Source organism: Coregonus clupeaformis, chromosome 14 (assembly GCF_020615455.1).
Source record: "Coregonus clupeaformis isolate EN_2021a chromosome 14, ASM2061545v1, whole genome shotgun sequence".
In the NCBI taxonomy this organism is placed as follows: domain Eukaryota; kingdom Metazoa; phylum Chordata; class Actinopteri; order Salmoniformes; family Salmonidae; genus Coregonus; species Coregonus clupeaformis.
The window spans coordinates 47,146,615-47,165,292 of NC_059205.1; the positions used below are offsets into that span (position 1 = coordinate 47,146,615).

The 18,678-nt window shown below is 43.8% G+C and overlaps 1 protein-coding gene across 2 annotated transcripts in view; it reads right to left on the reverse strand.

Moving 5' to 3' along the window:
- LOC121580804 (nucleoprotein TPR) overlaps positions 1 to 17,311 on the reverse strand; it is a 32,460-nt gene extending 15,149 nt beyond the window's left edge. For both annotated transcript variants that reach the window (XM_041895849.2, XM_041895848.2), the window contains exons 1-20: positions 17,080 to 17,311; positions 15,936 to 16,040; positions 15,758 to 15,825; positions 15,546 to 15,633; positions 15,311 to 15,414; positions 14,949 to 15,113; positions 14,618 to 14,710; positions 14,449 to 14,529; positions 14,167 to 14,254; positions 13,827 to 13,955; positions 13,566 to 13,660; positions 6,931 to 7,128; positions 6,460 to 6,567; positions 6,064 to 6,281; positions 5,754 to 5,917; positions 5,362 to 5,492; positions 3,475 to 3,623; positions 3,042 to 3,204; positions 2,743 to 2,877; positions 2,301 to 2,441 (exon numbers count right to left, since the gene is read on the reverse strand). In XM_041895849.2, coding sequence (XP_041751783.2) covers positions 2,301 to 2,441; positions 2,743 to 2,877; positions 3,042 to 3,204; positions 3,475 to 3,623; positions 5,362 to 5,492; positions 5,754 to 5,917; positions 6,064 to 6,281; positions 6,460 to 6,567; positions 6,931 to 7,128; positions 13,566 to 13,660; positions 13,827 to 13,955; positions 14,167 to 14,254; positions 14,449 to 14,529; positions 14,618 to 14,710; positions 14,949 to 15,113; positions 15,311 to 15,414; positions 15,546 to 15,633; positions 15,758 to 15,825; positions 15,936 to 16,040; positions 17,080 to 17,230 — 2,574 coding nt within the window. In that variant the 5' untranslated portion in view covers positions 17,231 to 17,311. The remainder of the gene's footprint in view (positions 1 to 2,300; positions 2,442 to 2,742; positions 2,878 to 3,041; positions 3,205 to 3,474; positions 3,624 to 5,361; positions 5,493 to 5,753; positions 5,918 to 6,063; positions 6,282 to 6,459; positions 6,568 to 6,930; positions 7,129 to 13,565; positions 13,661 to 13,826; positions 13,956 to 14,166; positions 14,255 to 14,448; positions 14,530 to 14,617; positions 14,711 to 14,948; positions 15,114 to 15,310; positions 15,415 to 15,545; positions 15,634 to 15,757; positions 15,826 to 15,935; positions 16,041 to 17,079) is intronic.
- Positions 17,312 to 18,678: the final 1,367 nt, after the last annotated feature.

Below are 18,678 nucleotides of genomic sequence, written 5' to 3' on the forward strand. Positions count from 1 at the left end.
GTAGCGAGGCTATAAACAGGGGGTACCGGTACAGAGTCAATGTGCGGGGGCACAGGTTAGTCGAGGTAATACAGTTGAAGTCGGAAGTTAACATACACCTTGGCCAAATACATTTAAACTCAGTTTTTCACAATTCCTGACATTTAATCCTAGTAAAGAAATCCCTGTCTTAGGTCAGTTAGGATCACCACTTTATTTTAAAAAATGTGAAATGTCAGAATAATAGAGATAATTATTTCTTTCAGCTTTCATTTCTTTCAACACATTCCCAGTGGGTTAGAAGTTTACATACACTCAATTAGTATTTGGTAGCATCGCCTTTAAATTTTTTAACTTGGGTCAAATATTTCGGGTGCCTTCCACAAGCTTCCCACAATAAGTTGGGTGAATTTTGGCCCATTCCTCCTGACAGAGCTAGTGTAACTGAGTCAGGTTTGTAGGCCTCCTTGCTCGCACATGCTTTTTCAGTTCTGCCCAAATGTTCTATAGGGTTGAGGTCAGGGCTTTGTGATGGCCACTCCAATACCTTGACCTTTGTTGTCCTTAAGCCATTTTGCCACAACTTTGGAAGTATGCTTGGGGTCATTGTCCATTTGGAAGACCCATTTGCGACCAAGCTTCAACTTCCTGACTGACGTCATGAGATGTTGCTTCAATATATCCACATAATTTTCCTTCCTCATGATGCCATCTATTTTGTGCAGTGCACCAGTCCCTCCTTCAGCAAAGCACCCCCACAGCATGATGCTGCCACCCCCGTACTTCACGGTTGGGATGGTGTTCTTCGGCTTGCAAGCAGCCCCCTTTTTCCTCCAAACATAACGATGGTCATTATGGGCAAACAGTTCTATTTTTGTTTCATCCGACCAGAGGACATTTCTCCAAAAAGTACGATCTCTGTCCCCATGTGCAGTTGCAAACCGTAGTCTGGCTTTTTTAATGGCGGTTTTGGAGCAGTGGCTTCTTCCTTGCCGAGCGGCCTTTCAGGTTATGTCGATATAGGACTCGTTTTACTGTGGATATAGATACTTTTGTACCTGTTTCCTCCAGCATCTTCACAAGGTGCCCTGCTGTTGTTCTGGGCTTGATTTGCACTTTTCGCACCAAAGTATGTTTACATTTACATTACATTTTAGTCATTTAGCAGACGCTCTTATCCAGAGCGACTTACAGTTAGTGAATACTTTTTTTTAATTTTTTTATACTGGCCCCCCGTGGGAATCGAACCCACAACCCTGGCGTTGCAAACGCCATGCTCTATCAACTGAGCTACATCCCTGCCGGCCATTCCCTCCCCTACCCTGGACGACGCTGGGCCAATTGTGCGCCGTCCATGAGTCTCCCGGTCGCGGCCGGCTGCGACAGAGCCTGGATTCGAACCAGGATCTCTAGTGGCACAGTTAGCACTGCAAAGCAGTGCCTTAGACCACTGCGCCACTCAGGAGGTAATGTTGCACTCATGTTCATCTCTAGGAGACAGAACACATCTCCTTCCTGAGCGGTATGACGGCTGCGTGGTCCCATGGCGTTTATACTTGCGTACTATTGTTTGTACAGATGAACGTGGTACCTTCAGGCATTTGGAAATTTCTCCCAAGGATGAACCAGACTTGTGGAGGTCTTGTGGAGGCTGATTTATTTTGATTTTCCCATGATGTCAAGCAAAGAGGCACTGAGTTTGAAGGTAGGCCTTGAAATACATCCATAGGTACACCTCCAATTGACTCAAATGATATCAATTAGCCTATCAGAAGCTTCTAAAGCCTTGACATCATTTTCTGGAATTTTCCAAGCTGTTTAAAGGCACAGTCAACTTAGTGTATGTATACTTCTGACCCACTGGAATTGTGATACAGTGAATTATAAGTGAAATAATCTGTCTGTAAATAATTGTTGGGAAAATTACTTGTCATGCACAAAGTAGATGTCCTAACCAACTTGCCAAAACTATAGTTTGTTAACAAGAAATTTGTGTGGTTGAAAAACAAGTTTTAATGACTCCAACCTAAGTGTATGTAAACTTCTGACTTCAACTGTATGTACATGTGGGTAGAGCTAAAGTGCCTGATTAGAGGGAAACAAAGCAGTGGAATTGGCTTCGAGTTCCAGAGTTCAGTTTGAGGGCTCTAGGTATTTTTTGGGAGAGCAGGGCATTAAAAGAGAGGACAGAACGTAAGTGTTGGGGGAAGAAAGAGGGGATGAAGGAGACAGAAGAAAAGACAACCAGCGTCAGACAGAGCAAATCAGAAAGAAAGAGGAAGGGAAGTAAAGTAAGAGGGAAAGTTTGAGTGTATACGAACGTCTTGGTTGCGGCCCAGCGCGTGCCTCTGCTCCACCTCTTCAGCCAGTTTCTTCTTAAACTGGGTGAGCTCTCTCTCCAGTCTCTCTATCTGGCTGTTCAGACGCTGCCTGGTCTCGGTCTCCGTACGCTCCATCGTCAGCTAGGGGACAAGAGTAAGGCAGGGAGGTGATGGTCATTCAACCAAAATACAGGACGTGTGCATAGATCTTTTCCACACCAGAGTAGTGTGACTGGACTATAGTAAAGCTGCATTTGCAGTGATATCCCACAGGGTTAATGGCAGTAGCCATGAGGGTAAAGCCAACCACAGATTTGTCCTTTGAGGCATTTTCAATTACTAGGGGCACACTGTGAGGAGTCTGTCAGGATAGGCCTCAGCAATTGTGCAATGTGTTTGTGTAACTGGTTGACATATGTAAGAGCAGTGTGTGTGTGTGTACCTGGATGGACTTGAGGTTGGTGAGCAGGAGGTTCTGGTTGCGCTGCTCAGACATCACGGCCTCCTTCTCCTGCTTCAGTCTGGACTCAGCTGACTTCAGCATGTCGCTCTCCTTCTTCAGGTTCTCACCACGCACCTGGTGGAGAGAGAGAGGGGGGGGGGGACAGAGATAGAAAGAGGAAATGGAGAGAGAAGGGAAGAGGGGAGAAAGGGAGAGAAATTAATAAACTTACCTACCCCATCGCAACTTTACTAGCAACACCTGGGCCAACTTCAACCTCCTAACCTACGACTCCTTACCTCTGCCAATGCCAGCTTCTCATTGGCTGCCCGAAGGTCCTGGGTCATGGTGTGGATGATCTGCTCGTGTTTCTGAGCCGTGGCGGCCATCTTCTGGCTCTTCTCGTGCAGCGCAGCGATCTCCCGCCTGTAGCCGTTTACGTTCTCCTGCAGCATCTCATACCTGACAGAGAGACCAAACATGGATTGATTTCCTTCAGCAGATGGACACTTCTGCCCCCAAAAAGACGTATGAGATGTGTTTGTTCAGAGCATTTCGAAAACGGAAGTCGAAAATGATCAATAGCCAAAATTATCAATGAAACAAAAATCTATTATCTCAGAATTGTCAAAATGAAGGTGAAGTATGAAAAAGCAATGCTGGACATACACATCAGTATTGTCGTTGGAATTAGCCAACTACTTGGTTTTTGTTGAAGTTATATTAACTTACCTCTTGGAGGCGAACTCCAGCTGTGTGGAGAGCTTGGCCTTCTGGGAGCGGACCTCAGACAGCTGCTCCTGTATCTTGTCGTTCTGCTGGTTCAGCATCCTGTCGTTCTCCGCCTTCTCCTTCTTGTACGTGGTGAAGGAGTCGTTCAACTGGAAGGGACACAGTTTAAACATATTTAGTTTAGTCCATCTTAAAAAGTTACAAGTTTAGTCACTAGCTCACACAATTGAAGACAGATGTTCATGTGAAAATGCAAAAACCTGCATACAAATTATATGCAATAAAATACATTCTATACACTCAGTGGCCAGTTTTAGGTACACCCATCTACATTTTACATTTTAGTCATTTAGCAGATGCTCTTATCCAGAACGACTTACAGTTAGTGAGTGCATACATCTAGTACCGGGTCAGACCCCCTTTGCCTCCAGAACAGCCTGAATTCTTCGGGGCATGGATTCTACAAGGTGTGGCGTTCAAACGTTGCTCAATTGGTATCAAGGGACCTAACATGTGCGAGGAAAACATTCCCCATACCATTACACCACCGCCACCATCCTGTACCGTTGACATAAGGCAGGATGGGGCCATGGACTCATGCTGCTTACGCCAAATCCTGACTCTGCCATCAGCACGACGCAACAGGAACCGCGATCCGTCGGACCAGGCAATGTTTTTCCACTCCTTAATTGTCCAGTGTTGGTGATCGCGTGCCCACTGGAGCCACTTCTTCTTGTTTTTAGCTGATAGGAGTGTAACCCAGTGTGGTCGTCTGCTGCAATAGCCCATCCGTGACAAGGACTGACGAGTTGTGCGTTCCGAGATGCCGTTCTGCACATCACTGTTGTACTGCGCCGTTATTTGTCTGTGTGTGGCCCGCCTGTTAGCTTGCACGATTCTTGCCATTCTCCTTCGACCTCTCATCAACGAGCTGTTTTCGCCCACAGGACTGCCGCTGACTGGACGTTTGTTTGTCGCACGATTCTCAGTAAACCCTAGATCAGCGTTTCCCAAACTCGGTCCTCGTTTTGCCCATTCTAACGTTCAATCAAACAGTATCTGAATGCATCGATGCCTGTCTGCCTGCTTTATATAGCAAGCCACGGCCACATGACTCACTGCCTGTAGGAGGAAACCATTTTTGTGAACGGGGTAGTGTACCTAATAAACTGGCCACAGTGTGAAAGTGCGATGGTTCCCTTTTGATCACTGAGTGTAAGTTAAATGGGTTTCCATCGCATTTTCAACTCTACAGATTGTTTTGTCACAAAAACTGTTGCAATAAATCGCAAACTTTCTCAATCTGGTTTTGGCGCACGCTCTCTAGACAGTTCACTGAACAAGTGGACAGGGTATGTTATATGATGAGATATGGATAAGAGCAATATAAAAACTGATAATTGGCAGCCAACCATCGATCATCATATGTCACCAGCATTCAAATCATATTCTAAATATTTTATAGTAAATTTGCATGAAGCTCACCACCGTCCATCACCACCATGAAGTTCATGATAACTTATTTGATCTGCCTATAAACTCTTAATGCTTTCCTACGTCATAGTGGTAGTAAAACATATATCATCACGTGACTCCAAGTTAACTTCGATATGATGGTTATTATATCAAAATACAGAATATTTTGTAACAAATGATGCGTCCTCTCTTTCAGTGTCGAACTGCATGTAACTGCGTTGACAGTGATTGATCTACAAGTAATTTTGCATGCGTGCTGGACAACCCCAGGCAATAACAGTAACCTAGTCAAACCGCACGCTGACCAACGCGAGGTAAGTAAAGCAAATGATAACATAGAATCAATTAAAGCGTAAACTTGGATGTTGTCCGACTGCCTCTCCCTCTCAGTCTCCCTGGTATGCGTCTGACCTGTTTGAGAGCAGCCTTGGTGGCCTGGGAAGACTCAGCGGCTGAAGCCCTCATGGGGGTGGACCTGGTGGGAGGGGGGAAGGAGGGCCGGCTGGGGGTGTACATCTGGGGGGCTGCCTCCTGTGTAGGACCTGGGAATAAGAACATTTATAATCCTGTCAGCATATCAAAGATCAATTAATTTATCTAAAGCTCCAAAGGCCCAATAAATAAACATGTCCATGTCTTTTTTTGTTGTGTGTGAAGGTAGGCTCAATGCACATATCATTGTCGTGGTTAGGGTTAGGTTGAGGGGTGGTTATACTGCGGTGGTTGAGGTTAGGTTTAAGTTAATGAGTGTTTACAGGGCGTAGGTTGGGGTTAGGTTGTTATATGGTTGCTGAGAGGTTCACCTTGTGGTGGGAGGTTGAAGCCGGTGCTCTGGGACAGCAGGATGCGGTACATGTCTCTCTGGCGGCCGTTGGAGTCAGCCAGCTGCTTTTGCTGGTTCCTCTGCTCCTTTATAATCTCTAGCTCCTTCTGGACCTTCTCCAGCTGCTGCTCCAGCTGGGTCACACTACATATACACAGGACAGGATGAATAGAGTTAGTTTTCAGAAATAATTATTTTGTAAAACGCGCTAAGCAAATAATGAAATCTGATTGACTGTATGGCTAAGGGTGAGGAAGTATAGTGTCAAGGGGTTGATAAACGTTCCCTACCGTGCAGACTTGGCATCAGTCTGCTCCCTCTCCATCTGCTCTCCCAGCTCCCGGAGGCGTGCTAGCATGCTCTGGTTCTGCCGCTGCAGCTCCTCCACACTGCGGAAGGAAACCTGGCGCGGGTTGATGATCTCAGAGCTGCTGCTCACGTTCATAGTCTCCTCGCGGACCACCGGGTTGCCACGTGCCTCCTCCAGCTCCACTAGCAGGACGCGCACCTAGAGGGGGCGAAGAAAAGGAGTAAAAACGATAGGAGAGCAAATTATTAAGGGCAGTGGCTCCTATTTTTTATCCTGGAGGAGCTTCTCTTGATTTTGTTAAGGCAAGGAAAACCAAGACACTTTGATAGTAATATAACTTGGTGGCTAAGGTCATGGTAGACACTAAATGGTATACCTGCTGGGACATGTCCTCCAGCTGTCTCTCAGAGTGCTGGCTGTCCTTCTCCAGGGTGGAGCAGAGCTTTTTGGCCTCGTCTGTCTCCTTCTGCAGTCTGTGGATCTCCTGAAGATTACAAGAGATGGAGATTGGTCAATCCAAGCCTCAACTCAGACATTAGCACTGACATGTCTATATTTCAGCTTTGTATCCTCTCCCCTCTTCTATTTCATGTATCTGGATTTTGCTCATGCAATGGAAAACGTTTCAAAACTAAAATGAGCTTTTCTTATGTCTAAGTAGTCCCTCCCTTTTTTCTGTCCGTTTTCTTCTGTTTGGTGCCTAATGAACACGACCCAGCTTCAACACGACCCAGCTTCTTCCTGTCAGTTTCTCTTTTCCTCTCCCCCACCTCCTATCGATCCTCTCTCCTCATGTCTTGCCACTCTCTCCCTCCAATCCATCTCTCCATCCCCCTCTTCCGCTCACCATCCTGGCCTGTTCCAGTTTGGCACAGAGGCTGTTCATGGACCTCTGCATGCTCTCATACTCCTCCCGCTGGCGCTTTAGGATGGGCGCCTTCTCCTCCACCTCCTGCACAATCTCGTCCAGCACGCGCGTCACACGCCGGTTCTCCTGCTTCTCTACGAGCAACTGGTCCTGGACGTCCACGAATGCGTTGTACAGCTAAGAGAGTGGGATAAAAAATAAAATAAAAATTGTATTATGTTTAGTCATTATTCATGACTAAACATTTGCCTTCAGAAAGTATTCATACCCCTGGACTTATTCTACATTTTGTTGTGTTATTGAATTAAAAATTGATTAAATTATCCCCCCCCCCATCATCTACAGACAATACCCCATAATAAACAAAGTGAAAACATGTTTTTTTAGAAATGTTTGCAAATATATTGAAAATGAAATACAGAAATCTAATTTACGTAAGTATTCACACCCCTTTGCTATGACACTCCAAATTGAGGTCAGGTGCATCCAATTTCCTTTGATTATCCTTGAGATGTCACTACAACTTCATTGGAGTCCACACCTGTGAGACAAGATGGCGCCGACAGACATGGTTGCCCTGTTCCTAACTCCTAGACAATTTTGCAGTATTTTTTGTTATTTCTTACACTATTTGCTCAGAATGTTTTTTGCATTATTACCTACTGACGAAAATAACTTTTGGATATTAGATCGGCAGTCATTCACCAGCATTTCAACCAGAAATGAATTTCCTGAATTGGATCCTTTGTTCGTACCCCCCCACAATAAAGTAGATGAGCTCAGGGTGAGGATCTCCTTCCAGAGAAACATCAGGTACTAACTGTTTTACGGCATCATGGCGCTCTCCGGATATACTGTCCCCGTCCATACAGCTAGCGGGGTTCTCCGTACATCACGCGGACAGGAAGAAATAACTATCCGGGCAAAAGGGCAGCGGTGTATGTTTCATGACTACCTACTCATGGTGTGATTGTGGTAACGTACAGGAACTCGAGTCCTTTTGTTCCCCCGATATGGAATACCTCACTATCAAATGCCGACCTAATAACCTTCAGAGAGAATTATCTTTCGGTCATCGTCACGGCCGTATATATTCCCCCTCAAGCCGACAACGCAACGGCTCTCAAGGAACTACACTGAACTTTGTGTAAACTGGAAACTGCATATCCTGAGGCCGCATTTATTGTAGAAGGGGACTTTAACCAATACAAGTCTAAGCACTGTCTAAGCCCGTGGGGGGGTTCTACTAAGCTATATGGAATTGTTTTAAGAAGGTCATACCAAGGATCATTTAGCTATTTGATTTTAAATTTGAAGACCCCTTGAAAAAAAAAAATTTGGGGGCTTACTGCTATTAGCCCATACAAACACATTGAACAACAGATTCACTACATGGACCGATAGATAGACAGATAGTGCCCACCAAAAACATATCAAAAATAAGTTTGTTCTGAAGGGTCTGTCCTATATCTGAGAGATATAAGAAAGAAACATTATTATTATTTGTTTTTTTGTACATGTATTTAACCCCTTATTTTTGGCACTAAACATTCTCCATCACCGGTCAAAAGTTTTAGAACACCTACTCACTCAAGGGTTTTTCTTTATATTTACTATTTTCTACATTGTAGAATAATAGTGAAGACATCAAAACTATGAAATAACACATATGGAATCATGTAGTAACCAAAGAAGTGTTAAACAAATCAAAATATAGTTTATATTAGAGATCCTTCAAATAGCCACCCTTTGCCTTGATGACAGCTTTGCACACTCTTGGCATTCTCTCAACCAGCTTCATGGAGGTAGTCACCTGGAATGTATTTCAATTAACAGGTGTGCCTTGTTAAAAGTTAATTTGTGGAATTAATGCATTTGAGTCAATCAGTTGTGTTGTGACAAGGTACGGGGGGTATACAGAATATAGCCCTATTTGGTAAAAGACCAAATCCATATTATGGCAAGAACTGCTCAAATAAGCAAAGAGAAATGACAGTCCATCATTACTTTCAGATATGAAGGCCAGTCAATACGGAACATTTCAAGAACTTTTAAAGTTTCTTCAAGTGGGTCCCCTGTAGCTCAGTTGGTAGAGCATGGCACTTGCAACGCCAGGGTTGTGGGTTCGTTTCCCACGGGGGGCCAGTATGAAAATGTATGCCTTCACTAACTGTAAGTCGCTCTGGATAAGAGTGTCTGCTAAATTACTAAAAATGTAAAAGTGCAGTCGCAAAAACCATAAAGCGCTATGATGAAACTGGCTCTTATGAGGACCGCCACAGGAATGGAAGACCCAGAGTTACCTCTGCTGCAGAGGATAAGTTCATTAGAGTTTCCAGCCTCAGAAATTGCAGCCCAAATAAATGCTTCACAGAGTTCAAGTAACAGAAACATCTCAACATCAACTGTTCAGAGGAGACTGTGTGAGTCAGGCCTTCATGGTCGAATTTCTGCAAAGAAACCACTACTAAAGGACACCAATAATAATAAGAGACTTGCTTGGGCCAAGAAACACGAGCAATGAACATTAGACCGGTGGAAATTTGTCCTTTGGTCTGGAGTCCAAATTTGATATTTTTGTTTCCAACCGCCGTGTCTTTATGAGATGTGGTGTGGGTGAACGGAAGATCTCTGCATGTTTATTTCCCACCGTAAAGCATGGAGCAGGTGGTGTTATGGTGTGGGGGTGCTTTGCTGGTGACACTGTGTGATTTATTTAGAATTCAAGGCACACTTAACCTTCATGGCTACAACAGCATTGGGCTTAGTGGGACTATCATTTGTTTTTCAACAGGACAATGACCCAACACACCTCCAGGCTGTGTAAGGGCTATTTGACCAAGAAGGAGAGTGATGAGTGCTACATCAGATGACCTGGCCTCCACAATCCCCCGACCTCAACCCAATTGAGATGGTTTGGGATGAGTCGGACCACAGAGTGAAGGAAAAGCAGCCAACAAGTGCTCAGCATATGTGGGAACTCCTTCAAGACTGCTGGAAAAGCATTTCAACTGGTACTGGGGGACTTTTAGACGGGTCTTGTGAGGCCTGTGGGCGTCCTAGAAAAAAACAACTGACATGTACGTGTTTGTGAGACTCTCACCTTTCCACAGAAGGGTCATAGTGTGTACCCCAAACTGTTAGGACGTTACAGACAGAAGTTGGCAGATCGGCTGTGCCGACTTCAGATGAGTCCCAAGACGCTTGTGGGGGCCGTGGTGCAAAACGGAGAACGCCATCGTGTTTGTGAGAGTCTCATCTTTCCACAGAGGGGTCACAATAGTTTGGACGCTACAGACGATTGTGAGAAAACCCATTTTCGGGATGTCTCATGGTCTAGTTCTGTCCCCTTTCACTGCAGATGCGGAAGTGCGACATCGGTGGATTGAGATGCATCCAATGCTAAAAAACATCTCTTGCTTTTTTATTATACTAATTAGATTTCCGCAGGGGCACAGACATCAACTCTAGGGGGTTAATAAAGCAAATCTGAGGAAAGTGCTGAAGTTTTATCAACACTTCGCTTGCGCTACTCTCTCATCAATAATTATTGACCATTACTACTACCCTTCCGGGACGGCTACAAGGTCCTCTTCACTAAGCTTGTGTCTGAACACTGCCCTGTGGGTCCTGGACTTCCTGATGGTCGGACCCCAGGAGGTGATGGTAGGCAACAACACCTCCGCTACGCTGATACTCTACACGGGGTCCCCACAAGGGTGCATGCTCAGCCCCCTCCTGTACTCCCTGTTCACCTATGACTGTGTGGCAATGCACGTCTCCAACTCAATCATCAAGTTTGCAGACGACAACAGTGGTAGGTCTGATTACCAACAATGATGAGACAGCTTCAGGGAGGAAGTGAGGGCCTTGGCAGAGTGGTGCCAGGAAAATAACCTCTCCCTCAAAGTCAACAAAATGAAGGAGCTGATCGTGGACTTCAGGAGACAGCAGAGGGAGCACACCCCCATCCACAGACGGGTCCGCAATGGAGAGGGTGAAAAGTTAAGTTCCTCGGTGTGCACATCATTGACAACATGAAATGGTCCATCCACACAGACAGTGTGGTGAAGGCGGCGCAACAGCGCCTCATCAACCTCAAGAGGCTGAAGAAAGACCCTCACAAACTTCTACAGATGCACAATTGAGAGCATCCTGTTGGGCTGTATCACCGCTTGGTACGGTAACTGCCCTGTCCACAACCGCAGGGCTCTTTAGAGGGTGGTGCGGTCAACTCAACGCATCAGCGGGGGCACACTGCCTGCCCTCCAGGACATCTACAGCACCCGGTGTCACAGGAAGGCCAAGAAGATCATCAAGGACCTCAGCCACGGCCTGTTCACCCTGCTACAATCTACTAGGCAAAGACGGTACAGGTGCATCAAAGCTGGGACCAAGAGACTTCTCTCTACAGGACATCAGTTAAATAGTCCCCACTAGCAGGCTTCCGCCCATAACCCTGCCTTGAACTTTAGTCACCCGGTACTCAACCCTGCACCTTAGAGACTGCTGCCCTGTGTACATAGTCATTGAACCCTGGTCACTTTAATAATGTTTACATACTGTTTTACCCACGTTAATGCACACTGAGTGTACAAAGCATTAAGGACACCTTCATAATATTGAGTTGCACCCTCTTTTGCCGTCAGAACAGCCTCAATTCATCGGGGCAGGGACTCTACAAGGTGTCGAAAGCGTTCCACAGGGATGCTGGCCCATGTTGACTCCAATATGGACCCCAGGAAGAGTAGCTACTGCTTTTGCAACAGCTAATGGGGATCCTAATAAAATACCAAATGCTTCCCACAGTGGTGTCAAGTTGGCTAAATATCCTTTGGGTGGTGGACAATTCTTAATACAATCATGAAACTGTATACCATGAAGTCCAGGGAACTGTCCATAGATCTCAGAGATATAATTGTGATGAGACATATATCAGGGCAAGGGTATAGAGCACAGTTTCCAAGAGCACAGTGGTCTCCATCATTGGAAATGGAAAAAATATGGAACTACCTAGACTCTGGTCATGCGACCAAACTGAGCAACCGGGCAAGAAGGACATTGGTCAGGGAGTTGACTAAGAACCCAATGACCACTCAGACAGAACTACAGAGTTCCTTGGCTGAGATGCAAGAACCTGCCAGAAGGACACCAGTCTCTACAGCGCTTCACCAATCTGGGCTTTATGGGAGAGTGGCCAGACGGAAGCCACTCCCGAGAAAAAACACGACAGCACGCCTGGAGTTTGCAAAAATGCAAGTGAAAGACTAATCATAAGGCAAAAGATTCTGTGGTCTGATGAGACAAAAATTTAACTATTTGGCCTGATCGCAAACCACTATGTAGGGAGAAAACTAGGGCGCAGCTCATCACAGGTCTAACACCATCCCTACCGTAAAGCATGGTGGTGGCAGCATCATGCTATGGGGATGCTTTTCAGCGGCAGGGATTGGGAGACTGGTAAGGATAGAAGGAACAAGGAATGGAGCCAAATACAGGCAAATCCTTGATGAGAACCTGCTTCAGAGTGCAAAAGACTAAGGCGTCAGCATACTTCAGTTGGCTGGCGCCTAGCCAGTGTGCTTGCATACTCCCATAAAAGTCCTTCGCTTGAAAAATGAGAAATAAATAGTACTGTTTGTCCATTTTGAGACGCCTTAGCCAGTATACACTTCCTCAAAAGTTAGAATTAATCCAAGATAACTCAAGAAATCTGTCATTAATTGACGTTTTTGCAGAGATCTTAGTCGCACAATTTTACACGTAAGATGTTTGATGCAGTATTTCTCAATGAAGAAATGTGCATGAAAACGAGTCTCCTGTTAAATAACAACAAAGACTATTGAAGAATCCCTACTGTTGACCAATCACTGACGAAGGGGCGTAGACCTCAGCTTGCCTACAGATTTTTTTTTTTGGGGCCAAAGTCCAAAACGTCACAAAATGTCCTCATAATATATGCACAAACTCCTGCAAACTGTTTCGGCTGGGAAGCATGCGGACGCCTTTAGACTGGGGCAAAGATTTAATTTCCAACAGGACAATGACCCCAAGCATACAGCCAAAGCAGCCCTGGAATGGCTTCAGAACAAGAATGTGAAAGTCATTTAGTGGTCCAGCCAAAGGCCAGACTTGAATCCCATTGAAAATCTGTGGAAAGACTTGAAGATTGCTGTTCACCGTCGCTCCCCATCTAACTTAACAGAGCTTGAGAAAATCTGCAAAGAAGAAATGGGAGAAAACCCGAAATCCAGATGTGCAAAGCTGATGCAGATATACCCAAGACGACAAAGCTGTAATCGTCGCCAATGGTGCTTCTACAAAGTATTGACTCAGGGGTGTGAATACTTAAGAGTTATGTATTTCATTTTCAATAAATTTGCTAAAATATCTAAAAGCATGTTTTCACTGTCATTATGGGGAATTGTGTGTAGATGGGTGAGGAAAAATATATATTTAATACCTTTTGAATTCAGGCTGGAACACAACAAAATGTGGAATAAGTCAAGAGGTATGAATACTTTCTGAAGGCACGGTATCTTCCAGACTTTTGGACCTTTCAATCTGTTTCATTTCAATGCTTCAGCACAATATGTTAAAATAGGTCATTTTACCTCCATGAACTTCATTCCAGGCTTGACAATCTTGGCCACAGCAGCTGCGGTCGGACACATGGAGTCCAACTCCTCCTCTGTGAGCACTGGCATGCCTGAGGAAATAAACACATAGTTAGACACCTTGTCTTGCAGTATGAGATAATTTCTCAAATAAGCAATTTCAAGTGAAAAAAGGACTGAGGAGTCCAATGTCTACAGATCCAGATTGTAGCTAAAGGAAAATTCCAGACAATACAGATAAACAGTATTGTCCCATACGTCTCTTATCTGAGGCGCGCAGGTTGGCGTTCTCCAGCTCCATCTTCTTGATCTTCTCCTTCAGGTCAGCCTCCTGTTTGCCCTTTGACCCCTCCATGTCTGCCAGCTTCTTCTCCATGTTCTGTCTCGCTGTTGGAAGGAAGAGCCATGACATAATTATAAACGGTATATTAAACATTTTTCTATTAGATTTCAGCCAGACCAAAGTTACATTTTCCTATAACATTTGGGTCTTTTCTAAATGTGATATCATTATTTAGATATAATGTATCGATGTTTACACAACAACCATTGGGAATTGGAAACACTAGAGTGAACGGATTTTGTGTAACTATCTCACCATCACCAGCATCCTTCACCAGCTTGTGCAGCTCCTCCACGGCCCTGTTCAGCTCCTCGTTCTTGGACTCTGCGTCTGACGCTGACCCCTAAAGAGACCACACAGAAAAACGGACCATTGGCGAGTTACCATTGTACTACTATGAATGCCTTATATGCCTAAATGTTCACACTAAATATTGTACATAATGCAAAACAGTGCTAAAACACACCCATGAATACTAAAAAACAGTGCTCATACATACTCCAGCATAGTACATTCGAAGAATAGCCAGATAATTACCTTGTACAAGTTGGAGAGCTTGATGTGGGCATTCAGTTCATTGCGGTACTTCTCCTCCATGTTGCTCTGTTGGTCTTTAGCCTACAGTACATATAGTGAAGATGCATTGATAACAGTATAGTTCCTTATCAATAATCCCATTTATAAATCAGTTGAATTTGCAACAAACCTCTTTCAGTTTTGTCATCAGGTCCTCTACTCGCTTCTGCAGGTTCTCACTGCTCTTCTTCAGATTGGTGACTTGGGTTTGAAGCCTTGTGACCTGAAGAGAGTGGGTGGAAGCCACAGGGTGTAAGGTGATAACTGACTGCTCTATATGGTCACAACATTCATACCAAAGAAAGGTAATGCTCACCACATGATTATTGCTAAGAGTTATATTGACTTTTTCTAAGTCTATTGCTTTTGTATACTGCTATCCTAAACCAGATCATACAATTACAGAACTGCCTGGTAAAATTCAAGCATATATAAAACCAGTGGGCCTTGTGGTACAGTACCTCGTCCTTCTTGCCCTCTAGGCTGCACTTGAGCTCCAGGATCTCCTTGCCCTTCTCCCTGGAGACTGACAGCAACTCCTCTGTCTTGGTCTTCAATTCAGAGTTCAGCCACGTGTTCTGGTTCTGCAGCAGCTCCTTCTCCTGCTCCATACGTTTCTCACGGTGCTGGAAATACAATGTGTGAAGTCATTAAGCAACCATTGTAATCAATACAACATAGGGATGATCAGACAGGTGCATTCTCAGAGGCACCCCATCTCAATCTGCTTCTCAAAGTGCTTGAAATACAAACTTGTTATGGTGGCAATGTAGCTAATAAAAAGTTAAAGGCTAGCATGATCTGAGGCTCTGGATTTACTCACCTGAATAGAGACCTCAGAGGACTGAATCTCATCCAGTTTGAGCTGGAGATCTATTTTGGCTGTGTTGGTCTCCACCAGCTTGTCATTGAACCGCTTGACATCCTCTGTGGAAAACAAATTAACATACTTTTGCTTACAAACATACACACTTATCATATGGCACAATATCAGGTTAGTAAGACAAACAAATAATTTACAATGAGAACAACTCGCATGTGCCGAGTCCATGTCTTACCGGTGAGATTTTCCACTTCTTGAGTTCTCTTCTCAAGCAGACGAGCCAGTTCCCGCCTTTCGGCCTCAATCTCATATTTGGCTTTGCTCTGAGATAGAGATATGATACATGTTTAATGCTCAAGCCCTTCCATTCCCTGAAGTTTGCTGAGAAAGTTGTCTTTCTGCATGCATAACGGTCATGTGGACAAAGAAAGTTATGCATATTCTCACCGGCTGCTGTGATTCCTTCTCCTCTGATGATTCCACATCCACACCTTTCAGATTGTTCAGCTCTTCGACTACAGAGAAAGAGAATATAACACTTAGCCTTTATCTAACCTTCTGGACTTGGACTGTGTGACAGGTGGCATGTCAACATTGGTAGTGTGGAAAACAACGGACTACTTACTGAGTTTGGTATTCTCCTCTTTGAGAGTCTGGTAATCCCGGGTGTGAGAGACAATCTGCTCCTGACTCTCTGCCAACCTCTTCTCAACGTCAAAGTATTGCTGCTCTGTAGGTGTAGTAAGGCATGGGGGATATGTCACACATGGTCAGGCGATAGGCTAGCTCTCAAACACTCTAGGCGGCATTCTGCCTTCTCCCTACAATTGTCAGCCATTAGCTTCGCCCATGCCTACCGCATGTGAACTACAATCTCTACGCAGTGTTTTAACATTTAGAAATGTAAATATTCATTGCTTGCAATATGGCTTTCAAAACATATGGCCCTTATCTTTCATCAGCGAGAAAGAATCCTTATACACTTACTGTAGCATTTTTGCACAGATCCATAAAGTGCCTCCAGCCGACGAAACTACACTTCTCGAGTTAGCTTACACACAGGCGTTCGAATCATGCTAGATAGCAAAGGTGGTCGCCTCTTGATTGGCCGGCGTGTGGGAACATTAACCCAACCCTGTGTATCAATTTAATCTTTATTTTGATTATTTCTCGCTGATATTAAAGATAAGGTCCTTATGCTTTCAAAACCATACTGCAAGCGACGCGTGTTACTGTTCAAAACGTAACAAAACTCCCTGTATAGAAGACGCCTTCATCGAATGAATCTTATGTAATGGAACAGTCATGATCAAGGGCTAGCGATACAATGTAAGTACAACACATTGACATGGGAGGCAATAATATGATGTAGCTAGCTGGTGTATCTAACGCTAGTATTCTAGACAAGAATGAGCAACACTGGAAATATTAATGAGAAACGTATAAGAATTTGAGGATGGGACATTGAATGAAACGTGATCAGTGTCAGTTTAGTCACCCCTACCTAGAAGGTAGCTGTAGCTAGCTGGCTAGCTAATGTTAGCGTACTCACTTCACTTATAACGCACTTGCAAAACAAGCATTGCACTCAACCAGCTACAGTAGGGTCTGTACTACTGCCAGCTCAGGCTATACTGTTGTGGTAGCTTATAAACAAGGCCAGCTTCATAGACTATTAGCTAACTAGTAAATATAACCAGCCAGCTACTAAAGTTATATTGGTTGACATAAATAGCTAACTAACGCTAGCTAGCCAGTGCACCACTTACCACAGTCCGCTTTGAACCGCTCGTGTTGCGTTTTGAGGGATTCGATTTCATTCTTCTGGTCAGTAAGGAACTTTTCTAGTTTATTTTGAGCAGCTTTAGGGAGTTTATTAAGCTCTGTGCGCTCCAAGACTTGGAGCAGAACAGCCGCCATCTCCCCACCAGTCCGAAACAGCGCAAAGTAACTTCGTTGGGCTAGCTAGCTATCAGAAAAATTAACCTCGAGTGGCATAACCTACGTTGTCAATAAGCGACAGATAACGTTAACCGCGGAGCATCACGGGATATTTAGTATATTGTCCAATCGTCTTTCTCGGATGCAGTGACGTTTATTTAAGCGATGCCACACGTATCTTTATTTTTATTTTTATTAACAACAAATCAATACAAAAAGTACATGAGGGAACACAAGTATATATATAGCATATACAAAGGACAATTGGGCTAGGGGGTACAATATCACATTACACAAGGACTTTAAGCGACATACACACACTTATAATTCGAACAGCTCTTTTGTTGGTATATTTAATTATCTTAAAATATAGTTCAATTTCTTTTTGTAAGTAAGAAAATGTGGTGTTTTGTTTGTAAATGTATATTTGTGAAATGAAATTTGGCCAAAAGAATAATGAAATTACATAAAATTGTTTCAACTTATTTCTATTGTAGATAAAGAATCCAAGCAGTACATCTCTCCATAATAATGTAAAATCTTCATAAATGTGCTCAATTATAAATCTACTGATGTCTTGCCACAGATTCCTTACATGAATACAATGCCAAAAAAGATGCAACACCGTTTCTGGGTGGTCATTACAAAAGGTACGATTTGAATGTATGTTTTTTATACATTCATATAGTGGTTGGCAGGATAATACTTATGAATAATTTTTTTAAGAAACTACCTTAATTTTGTTAATAAGTAGGTATGTGTGTGGCAACATCCAAACTTTTTTCAAACAGATATTATCAATAAAACCGTTCCAATAAGGCATGACATAAGGAATAGATACAACATCCTTCTGAAACAAGGCTCGTATAACTCTATTGTTGTTGAATGGACCAAAAGAAAAACAAATATTTCCTACTGATGAGTCAACAGGGTTAATCGTAGGTATGTTCTGAAAGTCAGGTCTTGACACGTTCCTGAAAAATAAAGCAACACCTGAAGGAATGGCATCTAAAACAGTTGCTGCCACACGTATCAACCAAATATTTTTTAGAACGAACACGTTGTTCTGTGTATCAACCAAAGCTTTTTAAATAACTAAACCAAGATAGACCACAGCCCATCGTTTCAAATGGGAACAAATGAGTCATAGTGGCAGAACAAGCAAAGAGGTGGGCAGAGCCAAGTACGACTTAGCGATATCCTATTGGCGTGTTCTAGTATAATTAGCATATTTCCGTAAGGGAACGCCTACTCTGTGAAGCGCACGTGTGGATTAACTAAATTCGCCTTTGCACTCCTTCTAAACAACGCCATTTTTTGGGGGGGCAAAGGGTAAAGTCCACAAAAATTAGTCTACTCTGTTCGTGACATATTTTAGTTTTGTGAACAGAAAACGGTATTGAGATCAAATGTTTCATCGACGAGAA